This window comes from Cylas formicarius, unplaced genomic scaffold, assembly GCF_029955315.1.
Source record: "Cylas formicarius isolate icCylForm1 unplaced genomic scaffold, icCylForm1.1 PGA_scaffold_1__22_contigs__length_36826433, whole genome shotgun sequence".
NCBI lineage: Eukaryota > Metazoa > Arthropoda > Insecta > Coleoptera > Brentidae > Cylas > Cylas formicarius.
Genome location: NW_026844264.1, coordinates 21,726,172 through 21,753,898, shown reverse-complemented (window position 1 = coordinate 21,753,898; position 27,727 = coordinate 21,726,172). Strand labels below are relative to the sequence as shown.

Here is a 27,727-nt window from a genome sequence, read left to right as displayed (position 1 = left end):
CTAAGGAATCTATTCTAGTGACATTTTTTTAAATTAATTGTTCAAAAGAATATTAACGGCCGAGTGATTTTTCGTCAATTTGTAAAAAAAAGATTTTGAATTAAAGATGTTTATTTTACAGAAACTTCATAAAAAATTAAAAATAAATACGTTCAGCTTACTATGTACATAATTTACACAATAATTTCGCATCAAACACAGCATTTAAATATAATTTCCTCTCATCACCCAGGTATATATACATCGTTTTACTATACACGCATAAGTTATAAAATGTGGAAACTGTCTATACAAAATATTTCATTTCATTTAAGCAAATATTAATTATTACTAATCATCACATGTCATTTACGTAAAATTAAAAAATTTTTAAACATAATTTCAATATTGTTATCAAAGTTCTGGACGATATCACAAGTTGACAAGCTGTTAAAGTACCTACTACGTTGGATGAACGAACTGACAATTATCACGATTCCTACAGTAACCATGATTTTGTACATTTTTACACAGTCTTCCTCCTCTATGTCCGCCACGCTTCCAGTTCCCATGACCTGAACCGTGACCAGATCCTGATAGCCTAATCCAACCACCACCTCCACCTCTCCGGTATCCTCCTCGAGGACCGCGCAAATTAAAATTGTTTGGTCCGTACATGTTCATATTTGGAGCTGGCGGACCATTAAATTGGGGCATTGAAAAGTTTGGATTTTCGTTTCCCCCTGGACCCATAAAACCATCTGGCATGGGCCCCTGTGGGACAAATGCATTCGGATTTATACCCGCTGGGTTCATCATTACTTCTTGTGGATGAATATTCGGTGGACCCATCATGTTGTTATGCATGATGTTTGGCGGAACATAGTTACCCTGTCCTGGTGGTCCATGCGGACCTGACGGAGCAACAAATCTAGGCGGCATTCCGACGAACTGGGGTTGGGGGCCGTTATTGATGCCATTAAAATTAGGATTAAACGGAACGGCGGTTTGATGGAACACCGGAGGTAACTGAGGAGATTCAACAATAGGGGGAGAACCCTTGGGATCCGGCCAAGGCGTACTTCGCAAATCTATTTCCTGACTGTCTGGATCGTCTAGCGGTATTATAATCGGATCACTCATATGATGATTTTCCGGTACCGGCTCTTCCGGACTATCAGGAATGCGTCTTTTATCGAAATACAATGCTTGAAGGACGCTCTTTTCTCTTGCGAACTGAATATCTTTTTCCAAACTCTTTGAACCTGGGTTCGCCAGCGCCTCTGGCTGATCGCAAAGGTAGAGCATTTTCCACGATGTTTGTGGTTCCATAACATCTTCGTTAATCAACTTGCGTGACATCTGTAGCGCTTCCCTCTCGCTTGTCATTTCCATTTTCGCCATGTCCATAAACGTTTTGGTAACATTCACTCTTTCAGTTTCATCCAGTTCAAAATATCTAATTTCCACCAGTTGCTCTTCCGTCTTCCACTGTATCGACCGCTTCGGACCCTTCTTTTTAGTGTAGAGAAGAACCCCCTTTAGTCCGTCCTGCAATTTTGGCACTTTCGGTGGATTGGTTTCACAATCGTCCGGATCCGTAGGAGTAGTGGGACTAGCGGGCGTGTCGCTTGGATCTTTATTGGTTTCTGAATTTTCCTTGTCTTCTTCTGTTCCCGCTTCTTCTGACAACGTGTCTTGGTAGAAGTTGATAGGCGCGATATTTTTAAGACCCAATGCGTTCGGAGGCGGCGACGATGGTGTTGTAGTAGGCACCTGGTCGTTGTTTGCCAAAGTCGGTGAAGATGGCACATCTTTCGTTACGCTAGGCCTTCGTTTACGCTTTTTAGGTTCTTTTTTGGTTGCTGAAGCAGCAAGAGCGTCCATAAACATGTCGCTTTCTTGCAATACGGCAGCTGCAAACAAACATATATTTATTGTAAACTCCAGTAAAATTCACGTGTAGATAAAATTTAAATTTTGATCAGGAAATTGGCAGGTCCGCACTATTACTTGAATACAACGAGCAGGAGAGGGGAGGATTAAAATAAAACAAATATTAACGTATAAAAATTTATTTCTTTACTAAGCTTTTATTTTAACTATTATACCATACTAACGACCGGAAATTTCCAGTCCGGCAGAACCGCCAATATATAAGGTGTCTACTTTTATCAATGCACCAACTTTTCAAAGATTATCGACTGATTTTTTTGTTTTACAATTCGAGTTCCATTTTAACCAACTTTGAGGTATTATAAAAAGGAAAATTGCATACTTTTACATCGAATGTTCAAAATGGGGGATTAGCTCCTGATTAAATTTGAAATCAGTAATTTTGGAAGCGCTGCAAGTGTCCCAAAAAGTAGTTGACACTATTCCACCTCAATCTATATTTTTGAAGTTAATAAAATATATAGTGTCGATGTTCCGCAATGTTAACGATTCTAAAAAATATACAGTGTGAAAAAAAGACATTGTTCAGTTGTTTTAGAAAAAATAAATTTCCTATTTACCATCCCCATTGGCAGTATTAAACACAGAATGTTATTTGCTATCCAGTAAAGTTCAATAACGTAGCACGTTTTACTGTATGTTTTGGTAAAATTCAATGAATTATTAATAAAAAGTAAACGTTGAACTATTGGACACTAGGTTCATAGATGAAACGAACTCTTTTGGTTAAGCTTACAGGTGATGTTTTAAGATGCTTTCAGAAAAATTCCAAAAATTTGTATTTTTATAATAAATATAATTTTTTATTTTATAAATAAAATATTTTAGCTTTCATTTTTATGAAAGGTATACCGCTACTGTAGTCAAAAAGATACCATATTTTTTGCAATTCCTTTCAAGGCATTTGTTACATTAAAATTCTCTTTTGGAAAAAAAAACTTGATCATAAAGTGTGAGGTGCGTAGTGTTGTTAATATATTGGGATCTTATAAACTGTAAGAAGCGATTGAAAATGACTAAATTTTGGCCAGTGCTTTAAAAAATTTCGGTGGAATTCTAAAAACGCACGGAACCTTTTTAATTTTAAAAGCTGTGACCCAGTTCTATAACACCATATGAATCTTTAAAAACATTTTTATTTCTGGATATTCGGTTGTTCTTTACAATAAACAACTTCATTTCGGCATTTTCTAAGTATAAAAAAATTACTTGATACACAGAAGGCTTGTCCTACCAAATTTTACAAAAGCTAATTTTAGTCGCCATAACCCATATTTTATGTGGAAAAATTGATTAAGATCTAATGATAACAAATAAAATTTACAATGGCAACACCATAGGATGGCCTACTATGTCGCCAGAACTACATCATTGGGTTTGTATCAAATGCGTCGTTAACACCTATTTCGAAGAATAATTTTAAAAACCCATTGCTATGTGTAGAAAGATATTTTTAGTAAAAGCTCTTCAATAAGTTTGCATGCTACTTGTGATCATTATATTAAATATTATAAAAATGTTATGTTTGCTATATAATAGCGTTCCAAAATTCATTTTTTATGCTTACTCTGCAATTTAAAAAAGCTACAATAAAAAAAAAAACTGATAATAGTTTTTTTTTATATATGAGACATGGTTTTAAAAATTACAGAACTTCTAGTGTCACTATATAATTTTCAAAATTATTCTAGAGAAAATAAACACTCTTCCACTCTCTAAAACCCTATACTGCGTAGCACGTTGCCAACTCAATAGCCTATATTGAAACATAAATTTAAAATTAAAAATTCTGCCTAATGTTATAATGCGTGAATTAATAAATTACGGAAAATTAGTTATCCAAAATAGCATGAACGCACAAAAAAATGTCGATAAACGAATTAAATTACTGGGTGTCAGTTTATCGAAATGATAGAAAGAAACAGCACAAGTGTTCCATAATCAAATTGACAGCGACATGCGACGAGCACTGACAATATTTTTGAAAGAAATAATGACACTCATTTTTTCTAAACCAAAATTATTCATTTAGATAAAAATTGCGAGTCTTATTACTGGAATATACTGGTTTCCAGTTAAAAAAGAAAACCCGTTTAACTGTTTGAGACAGATTTTTGGAATAATAACAATACATGATAAATCCACTTATTTGAATTAAGTACTGCCCTAAATTGATTGATTAAATAATTATGTAAATATTAATAAGTCTATTTTTTTTTCGAACCCAGTGTTTTCCTATTGAAGGATTTTTCAATTTATATTGGATTTTGTTAAAATAAAAGCTGGCAAAAATATTGCTTCGGAAAACTTCATTGAATTTTCAAAAACGTTGGACTCAGTTTTCGATAGTATCGGAATTTCATACGTAAAAAGCTTTTCGAAAATATTAGAAAGAATTCAAAGGAATCTTCTTATTCAAATAAAAATACGCCTAGGAACCCTGCATTCTTTATAGATTAACGGCTACCCCGAGTATATTTTTTACACTTGTTGGACAACTTCGTGGCTGTTGCGGTTATAAGATAAAAATAACGTTTGGCACCTGGACAGTTGCGCACATTTGCGGCACCTGACAATAGCATCTATTTTAGTACTATCATACGTTTTCTTAGTAACTCCTGTCCACTGAGAATAATTAGTAGCCAAGTGAAGCAAAAATGTTTCTGATGTTTGCCAGTTCTTCCTTGCCATTGCTATTCTGAAGATAAATAAAACTTTTTCGAAACTTAACAACTTTCCACAATTTTTCGAAAATTATAGAGAGCTGAGGTGTTATTAAACACGCATTCTCCGCAGACCTCTGTGACATGATCGTCGGTTCCTCATCGAAAATATCTTCGTAGACAAAAATTCGATTCGCAGAAATCGTTTCACAGCGTGTCATTAACCGAATTGGGAGGGACCCAAATAAAACTTTTGACAACCACAATTTTCCTTACACTGATGAACAAATAATGACCTATAATCGAAATAACAGTTTATAAATAATTTTTAATTATTATTTACTGCCTAATTTTCTACTTTATCATTTTCTTTATTTACGCGTAGTTTTTTATCCTTTTCAATCATTTACGTGGCGGTAGCATTAAATTCTGAAAGTGTATTAAATTCCCATTTCTACGAAACAATTGTTATTTTATTTCAGCGTAAGGTGAGAAACGTCGCCGGCAAATTACAAGAACACCCACACCTATATCGACCAAACTGTTCAAAATCTAAAGATAATGTATATGTTTTTATAAATTTTATTATCACTCTTTTTTGTAACGGCATATTACAGAAAACTTAACCAAACTCGAAATAAGTGGTTATATTTAAAATTTTGATAATACTGATCCAAATGCTCTTCCTTAATAATTAGTTTCATAAAATATCACGGGCAGCCCAACTACGTTCATAAAAATCAATTTGTATATTCAATGACCGAATCGAATGTCACCCACGCAAATTCGCATTGTATAAACGTTTACCATACCACGCCTACAATATGATCAGTAACCTACAAAAAGGTAGCCGATACTGTTTGCCAGAGTCTAGAATAAAATAAAATGGTCGCTCCTATATTGCTCAAATCTGACGAGAATAAAATTATATATTAGTCTTTATCGTTGCTTTAATATTCCTTTGGGTAACTGATAAAGGTTAAATATTTATATATAGAATAGAAGGTTAAATATTTATATATAGAATAGGTGATCATGTAATTTGCGTAACAAATCAGGAACTCTAGCAGACAAGAATTATAACTTGTTACCATCAAACGATAAATGCAAAAAACGCTACGTCACTGTTCCACAACTGCAATCTGTTTAGATTCTGTCTAATTTAATTCAGTGGCGTTAATTATTTTACTAGGTATGTGTAAAAGAACATTATTAAATTCTTTTCTGCTAAGTTCAAATTCGCTCTTTCGGCTATTGTGTTTATGAATTGATGTTATCCCAATAGGCAGAGTATTATTACTTTGGCTCTAAGGAAAACTTGGTTTCCTTTTGATATACTTTATATCAAAAATGCCACATTGATTGACTTGTTTATTTGATTAAAACCAAAATAACATAGTTTACACGTTTAGCGGACGAATGGTGGTGTCATAAACTTCCCTCAAACAAGGAACTCTTCGCTCCTAAAAACGCTGAAAACCTAATTACACCACAAAAGTTAGTCCTTATTAAGATTACTAAATTCGAGGAGGAAGTACTTTTGGTTAATAATTAAAATTTAAAGACATCTTACGTAAATTATCCGAACTAAAGTCTTCCTTGTCACTCTGTAGTACACTATTTGTCTATAACTGCAAGCGACAAGACACGAAATTCATACCTATTACCGATTGTATTGTAACTAAACGGCACAAGACGCGATGTTACTAGTTCATACTGATTTTAATATTTAGGTCCATTCCTCAACAGTAATATAAAACGCGAGCAAGTAAAACAAATTTTGCTGTCGCCTTTGCTGAACATCCCCTCGAGCGGAATCTGTGAATGTCTGGCACCCTTGGAATATCTGAAAGAAGTCTACCTACGCCAAATCTAAAACATATTGAAAGAGTTTTGAAACATGCAAAAAGAATATATACGTCACGGACTCAGAAAATATACCAGGAGGTTGAAATTTCATATTAGTCGATAACTTCATCGCATCGATAATATAGTTTTTGAAACAATTAAAAAAATAAATGAAAAAATATTCGACGCAGGCAGCCATTAATGACATGTGAAATTAAAAGTATGGTTGCAAGACGAATATGAAATTTACATACCATAGTCCTGAAGATGGGAACGAATCATAGGCGATAGCCAACAAGGAAAACATGTCGCCGGAATGTAAATCTAAAACATACATTAAAATCAAGCTATTAATTTCGAAAGAATAAAGGAGTGCATAATTAAATTACTGAAATATATTATATCAGATCGATTTAAGCATAAGAACAGTTGTTTTTACTTTGTACAGCGAAATTAACAGCTTTTGGAATATCTTAAGTTCAAAAAGCCGCGAATTTCACTTCCTTTATTTCATTATTCAATTATTCGATACACTTTGCGCAACGTCAAAATTTTTTGGCAGCATTGTGATTCCTCTCTTTGATTCAAATGGGCTAGAGATATCTTAGCAGACGTTAATTGAGACTCCAATAAAACTCCGGACCGTTAGGTGGCTACTCAAGTATGAATAAATGATTTATTGGCAGGTTTCCCCAATGATAATAGAAATTAAAATCGTTACAAATATTTTAGTGGGCTAGGGTCCGTCGATAGGGGATTGGCATAATCTATACGCTCCTCTGAATAGGCCATTTGCACGCGCGTGCTAAAGAAATTTTCAAAACTAATAAGAACTAAAAGTTCAGATTTTCACGAAATTATACATTTCGACATGACAATTGTTTCGACAACACCGTGTCTTTATCAAATGTAATATTTACAAACTACCTGTTACTATATATACCGAAAAATGACCATAAAACCTTAATTAATGTTGTGAGAATTTAAGTTCAATAAAGGAGACGTATTTAAATCCAATTGATCGTTAAGCAATACATTTGAATGTCTCATTTTGTTAATCTCCATAGCTTCCAATAAATATAATTTTCTACTTTTTGTGGCTGTATGTAAAATATCAAAATTGTCGTCAAAAATGTGTTTTTCTGCGTAGCATAATTATAATTCAGACTATTGTTTCTAAACGCTCTTTTATGTGCGTTAATGCGTTTCTTGAAGGATCTACCTGTTTGTCCAATATAAATTTTAGGACAAGATCCGCTGTAGATTTTTGAGATTTCGTTTTGCTTTTTAAAAATTTTCCTATTGCGTTGTTACGTTTTGAAAGTTATTTTTAAACCACATTTTGACAAATGTTTTGAAACTTTTTGACTAGGTTCTCCTATGTATGTAATTGTTTTAGATTGTTCGTGTTCTGTATTAGTTTTCGGACAAATAGAGTTTACTGTTGTCTGGATTTATGCTACACACTTAAACGCAGAAAAACACATTTTTGAAGACAATTTTGATATTTTACATACAGCCACAAAAAGTAGAAAATAAAATTTATTGGAAGCCATTGAGATGAACAAAATGAGACATTCCAATGTATTGCTTAACGATCAATTAGATTTAAATCCTCTCCTTTCTTGAACTAAAATTCTCACATTATTTAAGGTTTTATGGTCATTTTTCGGTATATATAGTAGCAGGTAGTTTGTAAATGTTACATTTGATAAAGACATGGCGTTGTCGTAACAACTGTCATGTCAAAATATATAATTTCGTGAAAATCTGATCTTTTAGTGATTTCTTTTGATAAAAGGATTTTCATCAAGTAAAAGCCACCTCAGTTCAAGAAATTTGTTCATTTCTTTTGTGCAAAAACATAAACGCGCGAGTAAAATGTGATTTAATCTGGCAAAAATTTGTGCCTAATCAGTGCTTTGTTATTTTTTTCACATTTTTATTTTTTAACCGGGGGACATAGTGAGAAATTTAAGGGGTACCTTCAATGAATTTCTGACTAAATTATTTATCTTTATCAATATCTTCTTTGTCCCAGAACAAAAAAAAATACAGATTTTTTTTAACATGCGCACTGCGTATTTATTTTTCTACTATTCCAAATTCATTAAGAATCAAAGTGCTGTTGAAATTATATTTCAGTTAATACTCGATAATTCAAATGAATTGAATTGGAATGGAAACGGCGAGGAAGTATGTCAAAATGACAAATGTGATATTGCGAATTTACTAACTTCCAATTAACTGGTTTAACCACAATAATTAATTTTAAATAAAAACATCAACTTTTGTTTCGATAGTCTAAATCTAAGTGAAATACTGGTCAAAATGATGTACGGCGTTAAGATGGCCAAAACCTAAGTTAGTCACGAATTATCTATTAAATAACATTGGTTGATTACATATAGCAACAATAAAACGATGTTTTTTCTTAGATATTTTTCAGCGACTTTATTTTTGTATATTTTATTATAATTTAATAATTTGACGGAATTATTTTACTTCTTCGCTGACAAGTACGAAGTCATGGCGAACTTGAGTTGTCATTTGAAGTTGCCTTGCAAAGAAATACTAAAATCTCATTTTAACGAAAATTTCACGTAATTTCAAATATTGAAACAAAATTCCAGGTTTATATACAAAATTATAAGGCCGACATCAGTTTCTATTAAAATGTTCAAAGCACCAAAAGAAAATATGCGCGCGAAATCTTGTGCAACCCGGTGCTAAGTAAAATCTTCAAGACTGTATACGTGAATCGTTGTTATAGAAGTAATCGCCTAAAACTCGTTCTTTCATTGAACCTCTTATGGTCACTTTTCCACATAAACGTTTCCAGAAAAGACCATTACTAATAAACGTGTCGATTTTCTAACAGTAATAACCTAAAATAGTAATATGGCAACACGGAATGTTGTTTATAGATGCGTGGCGAGTTAAACTGGTCTGTTATTAAAGCACAAGCACCATACCCCTTGCTATATGCATAAGTAGCACTTGACTTACGTAACAATAAAACATACGAATTGCAAGTTTTACACCAATTGGGTCTCATGCGCAGGCTCAGTCTAGACGCTTCGCGACGTGACAAATATTATATAGCGTTATTTATGAAAACTAGCCAACCTAACCAACCAAAATCTCTGCGACAAAATAGGTTTGCCGAACAATGTAAAGAGCAGCATGCAACGAAAACCTGTTAACTGCTACCAAGAGATATTCATTTAATAAAGAACTCGTTTGTAATTTGTAGCAATGGCGGTGCGTAGTTCACACACCGGTTGATCAGTAATTTGACGAATTAATTCTTTTTTTAAGTAAAAATATGGTAATTGAACTATCGCAAAAAAATTACGGAAAATTTGTTACCTTAAAACCAAAAAATTCAAAGATAAATGTGACTTATTTACTTTCCATCGCCTTGGCTATTCCGTTTCAATTAGTTTATATATATATATATATATATATATATATATATATATATATATATATATATATATATATATATATATATATATATATATATACATATATATAACTATAACAACCAATATTACCATAGATACGGTAATATTGGTTGGTTTTTGACACCTTGGTAGATTGCGCAGCTGCGATATTTTTACCTAGGTTGAAATTTCGCATATTATTCTGCATTTTGCGTAATTTCTTTTTGAGAAAATTTTTCCGCAATGCTACAGCTAAATTAAAAATATGTCAATGCTATACCTCGGACATCTATGACATTTCCACACACACACACACTCTGCTCATTTTTGCTTTGAAAATTTAATGGGATCTGGGCATATTTTCACAAAATTCTACCGAAAAAAAGCAATGGCCAAATGTCTCGATTGTAGAACGCCGTAGCGTCTTATTGGTTTAAATCCTCGGCTTGCGCATAAGGAATGTTTTCCTAACCTGTTTTTATGTCGTGTCGTTTTAAGTGCCTCTATAGTAAAGGGTCAAAGGGACGTTTCACATGACAGACACGTGCGCAACCAGAATACTCTATATTGTCCCATTTTCATGTATCTAGTAGCTACATGATTTTCACTATTAAAACGAACTGCTCAATCCTGCATTCCTATAAAACTGAACTAAAAATTATCGCGAAAAAACAAAAACTCTCAAAAAGTGTCATTTTAAGCGATATTTATGATTCGACCTACAAATTACTAAAGAACTGCATTTGCAACGCAGCATAATCAAACTCGATGGGAAACTTGAGCAAATAAAAGTTTTAACAAAAGATGTCAGGCGAGAAGGAGCTTTAATAAATTTCTTATTGATTAAGATTGTTTTAATAGCTTTGATGTTATGAAAACACCGAAATATATATTTTTTTGCCTTTAAATTGCTTATAATAACTTAACCTGTGGCAACTGCGATAATCTATTAAAAATTTAACTAAGGTTTTTTTAAGGCACAATTGTTACGCTAATACTGTTTTTGCCACAGAAGTGATAATTTTATTTTATTCTTTATACAATACATACTGGTGATGTAAATTTAATTGTTATTGGTAATATGGAAAAAATGACGTTTTAGTAACCGAATGAATTGATTTGAACATGTGCTCGACAGGCAGAAAAAACTAGGAGTGAATCGATTTTTTTTATGTAGAATTTCTATAAAAATGTCCTAATTCTTGGATACTGACAAGTTATAAAAGACGTAATTGATATATCCGACGACCGCTGTTAATGAAACTTCCAGTTCTTGTTAACATACAAACACCTGGTGCGTATGAATAGTGCGTTAAAAAACTTTTTGAGTACGCGTTATACGAGACAAAAAAACATGTTCCCTTCACCACCAAAGAGAAGATTGGTCAGTCTGGTTGACTGAATCATGAATTTGGTCAGTTTAAGCAGTTAAAAGAAATTGGAAAATACAATTGACTCAAGATTGTAAGACTTTCTGACATGCTCAGAAGGTCTGACAAATATTCGGCCATGCATTGGATATATGCCCTTATCAGACCGAATATTAATGTAATTAGCTGTGAATAAATTACGCACACCCAACAAATATCTCTTATCTCAAATTCCATTGGGGCAGTCGGTCCACATTGAGCGTATTTCTATCTCCGTTTTCGGATATTAGATACAAGAGGATAGAAACACATCCAGCATGCACTGATTAAGCTATACATTTCTGCAGAATAAAATAAACGACCGCATCCGCATTGCTAATTCTTTTATACATTTACAAAACCCATTCTTTAAATATTTTTAGTTTTTCCAACCACAAATTATAATTATTGAAATAAAATGTCTAATCTTGTAAAGAATTGAAATGACAAAAATACGGTATTTGCAACATACAAAGCGATAACTGAAAAGCAGAGCTAATGGTTTTTGTTTACCCTTATTAACAGAAATTTTTTAAACGGTATTACCCCAGAGTTCTTAATTTTTAACTTGCGAAAATTGACTTTCACATAATTTCAACACTTCCAAATTAAGTAAATGTAACATTTTTACTCAACGCAGTATTCCACAAGTTCCCCTTGCCATTCAGAAAAAAAACTTAATTAAAATTTGGTATTAAACACAGCTTTCCTAGTCGCAAAGAAAGTTGCGCAATGGCTTTTATATTGTCGAAATCCGAATTATGGGAATAGAAGAAAACGAGAGAGGCACAAAGCACGTATCTCGAAAGAACACATCTCCATTTCCCCGAAAATTCAGATCACGACAATAGACAAGCAATTAAATACGATCTTTAGAAATATCGATGCAAAAGACGGGCAATCGCACCAGGTCTTTTTCAATTAAGGCAAAACTTATTTTTGCTAAAAGGTTGCAAATAACGCCATCTTGTTCTTAAAACTAATACATTAAGAAGTTTAAAAACTGCAACAAAATATTTTGAATTATGCTAACTTACCATTGACAAAGTATGAGCGCCAAACGCAGCGGTTGGGGGTCGTGCAATACAACACCAACAGCCGCGTTTAAGCAACATGACACAACGAATAAGAAGAACCCGATTAAGTACAAAAACACAAACACATGTATCACTTATAAACACGAATCTATTGTACCGAACCGCATTAAATCGCGCCTCATCTGTGATAACCCGTGTTACGAGGAAAATAAATTCAAGGACAACAAACCTGCCAATTTCCTGAAACATTATGTGCAAAGAAAATCAGCCTCTTACGCTGGAACGTTATTCTTCTCTTTGCGAAAAAACCTAAAAATAAAACGATTGTGAGTATCAAAAATGAGAGAGACTTACGCTTTGGCTTTGGGGGAATCAGTTTGATGGAGCCCGGTCTCTCGGGAACGTCTAGTTTGTCGATCTTTATCTTCTTCTCTGGAGGAACTGAATTCGATTCTCTCGGCGGCGAGTGCCTCTTCTGGGGTATCGTCGGCAACTGTATGGCCGGGTTCGGCTTTTTACTGTTCCTCGGAGGCGGTGGCTTCGCCTCTTCCTCCAATCCGGTGGATCGCATCTTTGAGTTGTACACTTTCACAGTTTTTGCCCGTTCCTCTCCAGTGGATTTCCTATCCAAAATCGAAAAGGATGGTTTCTTTTTTATTTCAGCCTTATCATCCTTGTGTTTCTCATCCGCAGATGATTTCTTTGGAATGCGGCCGAGCTTGTCCAATGTTTGAGGCTTGAGTTTTGCCAAAGTGTCCTTATCTTTTTCGGCTTGCTTTTCCTTCGACACTTTCTCTTTGCTACCATCTTTCTCTTTAGCATCGTTTCTATCTTTTGAATGGCTGTTACTTTTGTGAGAGCTTCCCGATTTACGCTTTTCTTTATCCCTATCACTGTGCTTATCAGATCTACTTTTACTACTACTTCTATCTTTATCCCCTTTACTCTTACTTTTATCTCGACTGCTGCTGCTACTTGACTTGTGTTTGCTACCACTAGGGCTACTGGAGTGACTGGATTTACTCCTATCTTTTCTACTGCTGCTGCTACTACTACTACTGCTACTACTACTCGATTTAGTTTTAGAATGTTTCTCTTTCTCATCCAATATCTCTGTCTTTTCAGTGTTATCTTTTATCTTTCCTTCTGCTTCTTTTTTAATATGTTTATTTAGAACTACGCCATCAGACTCGTCACTAGAAGACTGTTTAACCTGATCTTCTGCTGCATCGCCTTCTAAGCTAGGCTCCAACTTCTTAAATACTTGTTTGCCGTCCCGTACCGAAACTTTATAAAACGTGCTCGTTTTTATCGCGCAGGTATCATCGTCTGCTTCTTCCACGGAAATATTATTTTGGTTATCGTGAGTGTATGTTTCGATGGAGGCACTATTGACGGCTACTGCTTTATCGCCATTTGACTCGTTAGTTTGTTGTTCCGCTTGAGTTATTTCCGAGTGCACCTGAATATGTGTTACGTTTGATGTGTGGCTAGTGCCCTTGACAATCACTAGCCAATTTTGAACAATTTGATTTGATAATTGTGCTACGCCTGAAAAAAAGGATTTAGCAGCTTAAATAAAGGGGGCACTTGATTTGAGAGCCTTAATTATTGGTTTTAAGACATAAGTTTGCACTTAGTTTTCCATATTACAATAAAATAACACGGAAATTGCTCTCTGCAAATATTTTCTTTGTTTGCAAACAATAATGCATTCTTCGATAGTTATAGTCGATATAATAAAATAAAATTGGAAGTACCAAATTCGTATATTCAGATATTTTCTTTTTTTTTCAGAAAATTTCTTCCGTCCTTGAGCATTGATTTATTAACTTACCGAACAAATTAGACACTGATTACAAATATCGTTTAGTTTCTTGGCAAACTTGGAAACTCATCTTTTTATGACTATCCCTTTTCTCGCAGTGTTGCGTTCATCATAATTATCTCAAAAATGGTATGTTTTCTAATAATCGTCTTTCGGGAATATGACGTGTTAGAAATTAGAAATAGCATTATGCTGATAGCTCTGGGCATAATAATAATTAGAAGGACTAGAATTCAACAGCGGTTTATAATTTGATTATATTATAAATAAAATCTAGAGCTAGAGCATCGAACGACTCCAATTTGCTATAACAAGAACAAACTAAAAACAATTACCCATTTTATTTAAAATAGTCGCAAATCAAATTGAAATCAAATGAACTAGGAAGGCAAAAATATATTTCCACCGAAACTAACAAACCTCATAATTATAAAACCAACACAAACGCAACGCTTATGTTTGCTCAGTGGTTACGACATTAAGTAAATCTAAAACAATGCTTTTCCCAGATCAATATAAATGTGTTCCAGTCAATACATTCAAATTCAAATAAATGTTACAATGGAACCTAACAGACATCTGGCAGCAAATACTCAATCTGCATGGAATTTGTACTACATATAAAAAACTATGTTTTTCAGGAGGCCAAATCGATTAAAATAAATAAAATTGTTCCGGTTACGTTAAATGCAGGGTTAGTGTTGGGGATGGTCAACTGACCACTTTTTAATTGACTAGTCAATTTCAAAATAATAATATAAATAAATTATTATGCGTTTGTGATGTCCAATTTACTTATAACCCTCTTCAAGCAATAACAGCATAAGCCGCCACTTAACGTGCCCGATATTTCACGGAGTGATTTATTTCACAAATATTTTTAAGACAAAACAATACTATAAATGTGTGGTCTAAAACGCTTCGTTTTGGAGATACAGGATTTTTTTTGTTTTATAAGAGTACTTTCCTCAATAATGCCGATTCCTGAACTAGAATTGATAATGATGAATTTGAAAAATTTGAATCTGTTCTCTCTCTCTCTTGTCCTTGGTGGCTTTCAAAGGCTCATTAAAATGAACGAATTTCTTAATCATTTTTATGTAAAAATGTTCTCTTATTAGAGGTTGCTAGCAACAACCATTTTCGAATTATTTTAGCCTGAAATAGTAGACGTATTTAATTTTTAAAAAAGTGAAACAATTATAATTAGGACAAGAGTGAGAAAACACGTGTAGGTAGCGTTGCCTATAAGTAAGACCTAAATTAAGAATACTGGAGAAATCATCCGGTGAAATATCGGACTCCTGTATAACCCAGTAATTTTTGTATATAAAGAAAATTCTAAATGGTATTAAAATGGTAAATTTTACAATTTCTATTAAATAATGTTTGGGAGTACATTTTAATTAGAAAGAAAACATATTCCGCGAAGTATTTTATCATTAAATTACATAGTTTCTTTCTTACCAATCTGTATATATCGTTGAAGCGGTTTGTTACTGTATGTCAAGCGTCAATATAAAAGTTTTCGTAAGTGTTCTAAAATATTTTATGAGAGTAGATTGCGATAAAATTCTTCAGATTACGATCAATACAAAATAAATTGTTTTTAAAAAATATCAATTTTCTACAACGGTATTTTAGAAAAGCTGTTTTGGCCATTACAAAAACAAAACTTTTAATTTCTTGACAAAATATATTTTCGGTAACATCAAACGCTCGCAAAAACATTGATATAGAAAAAACAATTAAAACTGAAATTAAGGCTCCCAAATGGATCATTCGGCAAAAATAAAATCCATATTGGAAGAAAACATGCAATCGCGGGCGGTTCACTTACCGTCGAGATCCTCTCTACGCGAAAGATTTTTGATCAGTTTCGGGAGATAGTTCATTTTCAGCCTCTCGACGTCGACGGGCGTGATCAAAAGCAAACCCAGGATCTCCTTAACCAGCACCCAGTTGCCAGTTTGCGCGGCGTCCTGAAGCCACGTTTGGATCAACGTCCATCCGCCCTCAGCCATGAACATATCCACCAGGCTGGTTTCCGTGTGTTTCAATATTAACACGTACACGCATTTGCTTACCAACTTCTTCGAAAACTTGGTCATCAAACTGAAAACAAGCACAAATAAAAACTCGTGATCGTTGGAAAGTACCGCATTTTCTTTGAAGCGATTGAACAAATAACTTAGCCTAGAAACGAGTCTGCCAATGTCGAATTATGTAGAACAGATAACAAGCGCGCATTATTTACAATAAGACAAAATTATGACTTATGTGTCATATTTATCCCAGAATATACGTAGCGAATGATATTAACCGACAGCCTATAAAATTTCTGCAAGTATGTATGTGCTAAGCAATAAATTTTGTAGTTAAGGAAAATTCAAATTTTAATTATTTTGAAACTAAAAGAACTTGGCCATAACGTTTGAAGGTTTTTTTTGGATGGAACCATTGCACATGGCAGACGATTGTTGCAGTCCGATTGCCTATAGTTTTGTGAGTTAATGAGATAATCGCTGGAGCCGTTAGATGAATCGGTTGTCATTTCATGACTTATTAAGAAGTTTATCCCAGTGTATGAATATGTCAATAAACCTTGAGGATGATGGAATACTCTGGGGAACCTTTCTTCACGAAGGCATCCTTTAGGAAATTTGAATTTTACTTACTAATAATTGTAAACTAAGCTGTCCAAATTGCCTGAGTTGCCGGTCCAAATAAACCAGTGAACATATTAAAAAAAAAACGTTTAGGAGTTTGCCACACGAACTGCCAAATCGAATTTGGATGGTTTATAATAAGGAAAGTTATCCAACCAAAAGAAAATGCTACAACTTATAAAGACACAACAGCAAAGCTACGCTGCTTTAGAACTAAATTGTAGTAGTAGTAGGAACTAACGGAGCTTTGGATTCAGATTGAAATTCAACAGGACTTACTTTACTAAACGTGGAACTTCATCTCTGGATAAAATACCTCCCTCGGGACTTAAAAGTATCGAGAGGCACTTTAATAGTTGAAAAGGATCTATGCGAGGCTGAAACAAAAAGACACAATTATTAATTAATGATAGCACTTTATTCCCAACAGGTGACATGACCCAATCACAAATATTATACATAAATTATATGATATATTTACAGGGGACGTGACAACTAATATTAAATCAAGTAACTTTATAACTGAAATAATCACCTAAAATATGAGCAAAACTGCTAACTAAGAACCGACTCGTCAAGAAATAAAGTCTTTGCAAAATAGGTGTATCGTTCTACTCTCAACTCTCGTATTTGAAGCATCAGGTGTTTAGACGATAACAGAATTTTATAAAAAAAAAACTCCACCCCACACAGCATTATTCGGTAGAAATTTGATATCTTGAAATTATCTTACATTGTTTTGAAACCGTCAATTAACTGGTTAATTAAGATTTTATCCATGAAGACACAGGTTTCCTGAAATTTGTTTTAGATGACTGCGATTTTCGATCATTTTTATCCTCGTTATAATTCGGCAAAACAGATAGAGAATCCTTTCCGTAACGCAGAGTTCAACGTACAATTTACAACGCTTACAAGCGATTATCTCAAAAGAAACAAGAATAATTTGCTGCTTAAATTATCTACCTTGTTTCTGGTTTTTGGTATAATAAAAATTGCCTCTTACTTCGGTAATATTGAGTCTATGTGGTATTATGTATGTATGTATTACTGAATGTATTACTTTAAAAGAAAAATCTTATAATCTATTGTCCAAATTAGGTCGTTTAATTCAAAATCCATACTTAAAAGAAAAAATCTAAAAGGTTTATTAAAAGTTTTAGGGGTAAATAACAGATCCAGACCAAAAAACTATATAAAATTTCAATTTATCAGTAAATGTAAACACTTAGGAAATTCTCCCAAGATCCGGTTCAATTTTTCAAAGGCGTCTTCTACGCAGATTGGCGCAAAAATTAGTAAAGAGGTTTTAAGAACATATTACCAAGTATAAAACTGTTACATTCCCCGAAAACCCTAAATCTCTAAAGGTACCCCCATAGCTCATACCAAGTTGCGAGAAAAAAACTGATTATGATGAACTCTGATTGTGCATCAAATATATTAAAGATTTGCAAGTACTGTTTTTAAAAATTTTATATGAAAAGGAGCAGTTTAAAATTCATTGAAATTTTGATTTTTTCTTCATTTCTCCAATTTTGAAAATTTGGGTTGATCTTACAATTTTTGTCGTTTTAATTCGTTAAGTAATAACAATAAAGAAATGAAACAATTTTTATAAACGTTACTATGCCGCTATGCTGTAAAATAGTACTTTAAATTTTACAGTATTTATATAAATTTCATCTGCTCTTTAGATCATCATTTCTCTAGAGAAGTAAATTTATATTTGAAAAATATCTAATGGGAAAGGCAAAATAAGAAGTCATGTAAATTCATCATTTGGAAATGCATCGGACAGAATATGGTTTTTCCCTATAGATCCAGAATTTTCAATAAACTAAAGTATTTTAAATACTCTTAATTTAAAAACCCAGTCAAAATTGTGTTAAATTTCCGGGTTAAAACAGAAAAATTAAACTACTTGAAATAACGATTTAATATCCCGGTTCATTATGTTTTTTGTATTATCTTTATGTTTAAGTTAAGGCATGCTCGATAAAATTTAATAAACCTAATCTTTTACTTTTTACAAAACTTCTGGATTCCTCCTGCATCGGTTTTTGCTGAGTCGAAATTGCAGCAAAAACCGACGCAGGAGGAATCTAGAAGTTTTGTAAAAAGTATTACAGTAGACTATGGAAGTTTCTTTGAAAAATTGAGCCTATTGTTATTAGTTTGGTTGTTTCAACTTGTTACGATTTTTTTGTTTCGTTTTTATTAGTGCAAAAAATTTATCTTAATTTGGCTTGAATTTCAACAAAATTGTGCCAGATTGATTTGATGATTAATAATTTATAAACATGTTTAGGTTACATGCACAAAGAACTTTCTTAATAATGATTATATGAAAAGATATTAACAATATAAATGTGTATATTATAATATACAAGTGTAGATAGATAACAAGTAGGCGCGAGTAATATTGTAAAGCTTGTTTTGTTAAACTTCTGCATTTCATTAAATTTATTATAAACTTCTTATGTCCGTATTATTTTTTTCTCTCCTCAGTCCGAAAATGAATTTAATTTTTTCACATTGCTGTATGACGCGAATGTTGGTGTTAGTATAAGGGGCATTTACACGGCTACGAGTACTAGACATATAGACACCCTGTCATGTCATTTCAGGGGGACATTCCGTTAAACGATGGAACATTTTTACCAAATTTTGATTTGCAGGCTACACCTCACTGCACCTTTATGATCTTAATACAATACATGTCATCGAACGAACTAAAAGTGTCAACTTGTGTAGATGATGCGAGCACTTACGTGTAATGAGGTCCACAAATGCTGCTTTTGAAAATTAAATTAATTTTAATAATAATAATAAAGTCATTTGTGTAAATGACAAAATATGCAAAAACTATATAATATTTGTTGCATAGAGCTGCAATGTAGAAGAGAGTGCAACAAGTATACTACGATCAAATTAAATTTTACAGCTTGAAAACAAAATTAATGTCAAAGTGGCATCTCGAATAATTTATGTCAAAAGTAATTGAACTTGTACAAAAACTAACATACTGCAACTAATGTTAAGTTTTGGCACAATCGTATAAAAAATAGCATGCCTGATCCCGCAAATGTACAAAGACACCCACTTACACAACACGTCTTATGAACAGACATCTTAGAAATTAACCAAAACTATCAAATAGCAAGCAGCACTGTCAATATTTCAAATTAGCGATTTACCTTTCTTTAATGCTGTTTCCATTGAAGGCATAACATATAAATTCTAATCGTTTATCTACCTGCGTCAGGTAGTAAGGTAGTATAGGAGGAATTATTAAGAGAACAGTGACACAATGCTAATTGTTTTTGGGCAATTTATAAGTAACGTTCATAATTTATGTACATGAACGTAGAACTACTAGTCATCCGGGGTCTTATGTGTTGATTACAAAGATAGGCAATACAGTTTTGACATAGCTAATTAAAATAAAAGTTTTCCTCATCTTGTTGCAAATCTCCGTTTTTTTCAGTGACACAATAAGGACATTGGCGTGGACACGCAATTTACTATCTTTGAGCTCAGACAAATCACGAATAAGTGATTTATTATTCTGAGAACAATTTACGGTATTCTAATCTTTAATTAATTTTTCTTAAGTGACCAAGTGTCCAAATTAGTTATCAATCTAGCTAAAAATCTCCACAATTCGTGCCTTTAAAATGGTTTATATTATGGAAGTACACACTGACAATCTTAAAATTAATCAGAGGATTCGTCGGTATGGGTACGATATGTAGCATTAGTACGATCGACTTTTTCACGATTTTTTTCATCTTCACACATGGGATGACTCAAAGAGTATAAGATAGATGGAAAGGCTCCCATTAGTGGCAATATTAAAATGCGTACACGAGGTTCAACGCCTCTAGTGATTGTGTCCAGTCATGAAAACGGAAAACGCGCGGGACGTACGTTTCAATTCAATTTAAAGTTTGAAACGTAAAATGTGAAAAAAAAAATGTCGAAATAGTTTTAATTTTTTTTTAAATTAAAATATAAATAAAATTACAAGCTACTGTAGTATTTTCAGTGTGACGCATTACTTTAAACCGCCATGACAGTACTTTAGTATTTGCACACAAATATTAGATGGCATTCGTTAGAGTATACGCGACCTTCCTCTCTATCTTATACTCTTTGGGCTGACTGATCTAGAGACTATTTTTTTAAAGACGGGAACATATATGACAAGATACGATAACAATGCTAGTTTCGTGGTAAATAATCTTCAAAATAGTACATATTATTAGTGACTGCTAAAAGGTCAATGAGCGTTTGTACTTTAACATGTTCATCCAAAATATTATGTTTATTTAATTTGCGTAACTATCTAAGTTAATATAATTAACGCTGAAAATTTCATCATTTTTGCATATTTAGCATACGTATTTTTTAATATTTATATCTTCGATGATGAAAGATCCCCTGATTGTTGATATTAAGATTTAGAAAACTTTATCATTTTAATTAATGATAATAAAAATGTTACATATTGGGCTGTTACATTTTTGAATTGAATAAGAGATAATAAAACTAATTGTATAAATCGTAAAGGAAATATTAGTATAAGCATAATATTGATTTAATGGGACTGCTGGTTAACTCGATCATTTTTTTTAATTCGGATTTTTTTGAAGTCGGTAATGTGGATAAGTGGATATTTTTTCGTACTCTAAATATAGGGTAGAATATAAAAAACAAAACTAAAAGCCCGAAATATCACAACTTTAAACTAACCAAAACTAGTGTACACTCGAAAATGTGAAGGCAAACATTTAAATTTTAGGAATATTGAATTACTCAAAGCCTGGAAAACGAAACACTGAAATATGGAATAAATAATTCACAATAATAACGAATTTAACTGTCAGCATTGACACGGTTTGAGAAAGTGAAGTGTGATTATTTTTAAAAAATGAATAAACTACTTTATTCTTGCTTTTTGAGAGTTTTAGCAACTGCTTTAAGTGTGTCGAGTTTATTTGAAGTTCATTGATGCTGTTGTTTCAGTTAATGTTGTGAAGATAATAAAATGGGCCTTGCAGAGTCGTAAGAATTGCTAAAACCATATTAATAATTTTTTTTAAAGCTATTAAATTAATTAAATAATTAAATAAGTTTTTCCAGAAGTAAACTTCGAAGGCGCTTAAAATGATTGTACAAATTCTACAATTACTACAATTAAAATACATAAAAAAAGATGAACTAGATAAATATAAAGTTGGGTCGCAACGGAAGTTTCACAATAAACGTGTTATATCTTGACACTATTTCATAGCTTATAGTCCACTGTGTGGACGTAACTGTAAGAATTAACAATTAAGAAAAATAAATACAATATAGAATGTCCATAAGGGCCTTTATAGGTGTCAAAAACAACGATCAGTAAACTCAAAAATTGATACATATCTCTTGCTGCTACTGCTTACTGACCTTTAAAATGTCAAGTTTTTGTAGGGAGCAATTATAAAAAAATCAAAATAAAAAAATTAATAGACAAAAAACAAAAAAGCAACTTTTGTAAATTTTAAAAAAATCCAGGTTGATTAGTTAAATCCACTTTTGTATAATTTAAGGCGGGTTTCTTCTAAATTTTTCTTAATTGCCTGATTTCTAAGTGGAAACCATGAAAAATACTAATAAAGACAGTAAAAGCTGCAATTTTTTGTTAGTTTTAGTCACGCCTGTTGTTCCCATAACTCCAGCAATGGTGGTTAAGTAAGCGCTTCACAGAACTGTAAAAAAAATTAAATCTTCGATAAGAGCGTGTAAAAAAATTATAACAATAGTAATAATAAATCCAAAGGTATGAAAATATTTTTATTTATTTATGTATGTATGTATTTAAATACGCCTTGAAGGATAAAATCTATATCGACAATCACCTAATAAAACTAAACAAAAACAAAAATTTATTCTACTTCATACTCTAATAGTCATATAAAAAAGTACTTAAGTAAACACTCGTGCCGCTCCGCTCTGCGGCAAATCAAACTCGCGACTAATGTATCGTTTACAATATACATACATAATATACTATTAAATATAATTTGGTATAAATTTCGATGTATGTAGTCTAACAACTTGTTTTCTACTTTTCCGGAAAAAGATAAAAATAATTTATTTTGTTTAGTTTTTTTTTTGTAAAACTGATTTTATGTGATAAAGTTTATATAAATTTATTTTCATCTTTTAATGCCTTTGTTTCTCATCATGTGGGCCTATCCTCATATAAATAACTGACTAGACTCGCCAAATATACAAACTTCCGATTTATGATAACCAGAAGATAGCTGCTAACTAGGTTTGGGTGTTTCCAAAGTCATTCCAATTTTGCATTGCATTGTAAATTTATTTTTTTTTCTTTTTTTCGAACAGCTGATTCTCCTTACCTTCTTGAACCTTGGAATTGTTATTTTCGTATCAAATGACAATTGTTCATGTCATAGTGATCCCATTCGGAAATGTTAACTTTTAATTGTGTCAAGCATTTTTCATAGTTTTTTTTTACTCAAAAATAGTTTGGTTTAAAAAAGATAAATTTAAGCAGCGGAGTGAGAAACGGATCAACATGGTCAACACAAGGAGAGAAAAAATTTGAAAAACTAGATCGCAAGGTAAGCAAGGCAAGCGGTAAACGGTAATAAAAACATCTATTTTCCTAAATGTTAAAAAAAAAGACGAGGCGCTGTGTTTGGTGGCCCGTTTTGCTTTTAAAACGACGTAAATGTTGTTATTCGTATATATTTCTATAATTTATATAGCTTTTGTACACACAATTTCCGTGAAACTTAAAATGACGCCACTTTTTTTTTAAAGATTTTTAATTTAACTATAATCTATTATCAAGCTGACGCTTCGTTCTGTCAACATGAAAGTTACAATATATGCGAATGAATTGTAAAGCTATAGCCATCCATTCTAGTTTTCGTTAGTAAGTTAGTTTTATGCTTGGTTTTATCAATCAATTACAAAAATACCTGAACTTTTCGTTATTTAGTCGTTAAATGTCGTTCATTTACATTTTTAATTTAAAATTATTGATAACAAATTTCAGTATTTTTTTATTTGTCCGAGAGCAGTGGTCGCCAACCTCTTCAATGTCTTGAGCTACTTTGTTAATTTTGGAATAAACAGTGAGCTACCCCTATGGCAATTAAGATTTTTTTTGTGGAATTTTGAAGCTTTTCTGATTTTTGCAGTTTGTATTTTAAAAATTAAATTCGTCGTTATGATGATTTATTATGATTTCAAGAGAAGCTTTGATCTGTATATTCAAAATGGTATTAGTGAGATTATTGAACTGATAGTCGGATTTTTTCAGTAAGCGTTTAGTTTATTTTGTATTTCAAGGTTTAACTTTATTAAAATTCGAAAAATTAATTAAAATTTCGTCAAATTGGCAGGATATTGAAAAACTGCCAGTATGAAATATCTACTGACTTTGCTTTATTACTTTACTAAACTCTTACTAATGAAATTGACTATATTGAGGTCCATTTGTAATGTTTTACAGGAAGCAGGTTGAACTAATAGATCATAGGTAAACATGCTTTCTACATTGGACATTGAGAAAATATCGATAAGACAAGAACACTGTTGGCACCTGTTGACATAATGGTCAATTTTTTGCGCAGTTTCTTTTTACTAAATAAAAATAAAATAAATATTAAAAATTTTACTGGATCGAATATTAACTTGGTGTATTTTAGACGAACCAAAGAGAGTATTCCAGAATTATTAGTGTTAAAATTAATTATTTTATGCAAAAAAAGATATCAGAGACCTTTCTTCTCTGTACCAAAGATGATGGGTGTGTGGTCAACACTTACTTTTTTAACGACATGTCTTTTTAAATAAATTTTCGGGATGTACTTCTTGTTAAAAGTAATATGTATAGATAAGACTTTGTTAAATTTGCATCAAATCGCCTAATCGAATCCGAGCTATGGAGTGCGACATTTTTATGAACCTTACATTTAAAAACAACTATTTTATTTATCAAAATGTAAGACAACGATATTATCATATACAAGATCCTACTAAAAATAATAGAATTCAAAAAGTATTTGAAGCAATATTATGATTTACTTTTAACCAGAGCGCACAAATAGCAAAACAAGAAAAATTAACAAGAACGTAAACATAGGTAACTACATTTTAAAATAACAAATATTGTTCAGCCGTTTATCGGTAATTAACTGTTCACTGTTTCCTTGCATGAAAACATAGTTGGATTATTTAGATATGAGTGCTTAAGAAATAATTTCGAAACAAACCAATCAGGTTATTATTGTGACTCCTTGAAAATGGCAAGTGCGTACACAGGGTCGATCGTAGCTAGTATGTTTTAGGTAATTTTTATTACATTACGAAAAAATTTCATTTTTTGGTTAATTTATCCTGCTTTTTTAATATTGGCTGATAACTGCTTTGGTGCTTTAAAACAATTGCAATTAATTTACGTAATTTAAATTAAAACCGGCGACTTTAGCATGAGCAATGATGTCGTCAACTATCCCCTTCGCGACAAGTGTGGTGTCTTATTCATACGTTTAGGCTTTCTATTAGGGAACAATGTCACTAAAACTTTACAATGAGAATCCACAGAACACAGCAATTATTGGAAGCAACTAACTTAAGGATCAGCCTTTGTGGACCGTCCATAATAAATTTAATACCAAGCTAAAATAAATTGGCAAACACCTGACGCCTCACCTAGCTCGAAAACTTGAATTAATTCAAAACTAAGGTCGGAAATATTTAAACAGGGTGTTATTGATTAACGTGTTTATGTATTCCTCATAACTTTCCACATTTGAAAAGCTCAAAGTTCAAATTAGAAAATATCTGAATTTCACTGAACGTGTCATAATTAACGGTCACAGAATAAAGCTTATACCTCGTTTTCACGGACAACGGAATGCTATTTCGCGGTCTGTGAAAATTCAATTGCTTTATAAAATAACACAAAAAAGCCAGAAATTTTGACAATGTAATATCTATAATCTTATGGTCTGTTTTAATCAAACCGAATAACCGAGCAAGTTAAAGGAATAAGCTGGAATTTTTGTACATACAGCATACAGTCATTGGCATTTATGTCAGTCAACTTGGAGAGAATTGCAAATGGCGGAATTCATAATAAAATTCATATTTTAAGTTTAAGATTACCAAAATTACGCAATACGTTACAAAAAATACGGAACAAACTAAATCTGATCCTATAGAAACGTAGTAACTTGTTAAATAAAATGATTACGCAACTATTATATTTTCCTTAATATAGCAAAAGCATAAGTAATTCTTACCATTTTTCCGTCTATTAATATAGCTAAATCACTAAAAAACTAAAACTGAGAGTCATAAGTTAATAAAAAATTAGTACGCTTCAGCATATCTTCAACAAAGAAATGCCACACCCAGTCCATACTCCATATGCGTCAGAACTTTGTAACAAGGAAATGTCCACGAGTGATTCAAATATCAATGTCCCCGACGAGGAGCAATATGTACGTTAATAATCAGTGGTTTGCTTTTTTCTCATTTCACATTTAATTTATTTGTATATGAGAAATGCAAACGTAAAAAGTACGGAATAATTCGCGATAACCGAACGAACGACAATCCTTCCACTAAAATTCTATAAACGGAAGTGACGTGAAATCGTTACGATCACGAGACGGTGTCGGCATAGATAACATAAATTGTGACGCTGCTTTAACAACGGTGTCACCTTAGAATGATGGTTGGTAAAGTGAAATTTAGATGGTCGTATAACTATTCGTGGGAAAAGAAGAAGCCATTTTCTATGACACAAACGTCGACATTTGGATTCTGTGGTGGAGCATTGCACGCGGCGGTCTAACCTCCGTCCGCTCCTAGCAGAATCCGCTGAATTCGTTCGAAAAACCTTTGGTATCGGTCTTCAATTTGTGTGACTCTGTTTCGGCAGTGTTTGGTGTTTGTTTTAAGTGTAAAAGTTCCGCCGGCCCCGTTGTTTTAACCGTTCACGCCGGTATGGAGGCCGGATGGGCCCGGATGGTCCGCGGTGGAAGCGGGGGGGTGTCGGTTTTTTTGGTATCGGTCAAAATTGTTTTTTGCTAGTTGAGCAAATATTGGTTATATGTCTTCTTTGTACGTGTTGGTCTATGACCAAAAGCGAAGATCCTCGACGGAAGTCGGCAATGGGCGAATGATCCTAGCAGTCGAGCCCAACATTTTTTTGTGAAACGCATAATTGAACTTGAACGTCGACATTTAACATAATTTTCAAATTGTTAAAAATATGAAAATAAATTACTCGTGTTTTTCATATACTAATCTAAAATGTAAAGAGCAGTAATTATTGATAAGGATTTTGGAAATTAATGATACTCAATAATAAAATGAAATATATAATTGTGATATATTATTATGATTAATATAAATTGGTAAACGTGAAAGTACAAATTTATTTTCTAATATTCTACAAATTAATGAAAAAGTCAAGTGCCTTCGGCCTCGCTGGAAGTCATTGCATGCCATTTACTGGATGAAAACGCTGGACTTTTAAATAAATTATTGCGCTTATTATACCTGCCAATGTTATTTCCAGTTATTTGTTGTAATAACATCCTGGCTCCGATATATCTTATTAAAAGTAGGAATGAGTAAAAACAAAAGCAATTTTCACAAAATGTTTTTTCCGATGACGGCGTTTGGAATTCTGGTTATGACAAGTTGAGTTGTTGCTCCAATGTTTTGACTTGTATTTGAAAAATGTTATTTAAGGAAAATAGTATATATTTGGTTCCTACCATTGCTTTTTAGGTGAAAGTATTGTGCTAAGATGAGTTGAATTTACATTTACTTTTAGGAGTCCTTTT

The 27,727-nt window shown here is 32.6% G+C and overlaps 1 protein-coding gene across 1 annotated transcript; it reads right to left on the bottom strand.

Annotated features, from left to right (window-relative positions):
• Positions 1 to 117: 117 nt before the first annotated feature.
• On the bottom strand, positions 118 to 26,523 carry LOC132697502 (serine/threonine-protein phosphatase 1 regulatory subunit 10). Its single transcript, XM_060663094.1, has 5 exons — positions 26,171 to 26,523; positions 17,118 to 17,215; positions 16,010 to 16,284; positions 12,696 to 13,892; positions 118 to 1,895 (listed from the first exon to the last, which is right to left on the bottom strand). Exons 1-5 carry the CDS (start codon positions 26,171 to 26,173, stop codon positions 442 to 444), a joined length of 3,027 nt encoding a protein of 1,008 aa, XP_060519077.1. The 5' UTR covers positions 26,174 to 26,523; the 3' UTR covers positions 118 to 441.
• Between the last annotated feature and the right edge of the window lie 1,204 nt (positions 26,524 to 27,727).

Bases quoted from the DNA above. Each gene is read 5' to 3' on its own strand.
- LOC132697502 (XM_060663094.1), bottom strand. The intron at 16,285-17,117 runs GTAAGTCCTGTT...GCTTGTTTTCAG, and splicing joins GAAGTTCCACGTTTAGTAAA to TTTGATGACCAAGTTTTCGA. The intron at 13,893-16,009 runs GTAAGTGAACCG...CCTTTTTTTCAG, and splicing joins GCGTAGAGAGGATCTCGACG to GCGTAGCACAATTATCAAAT.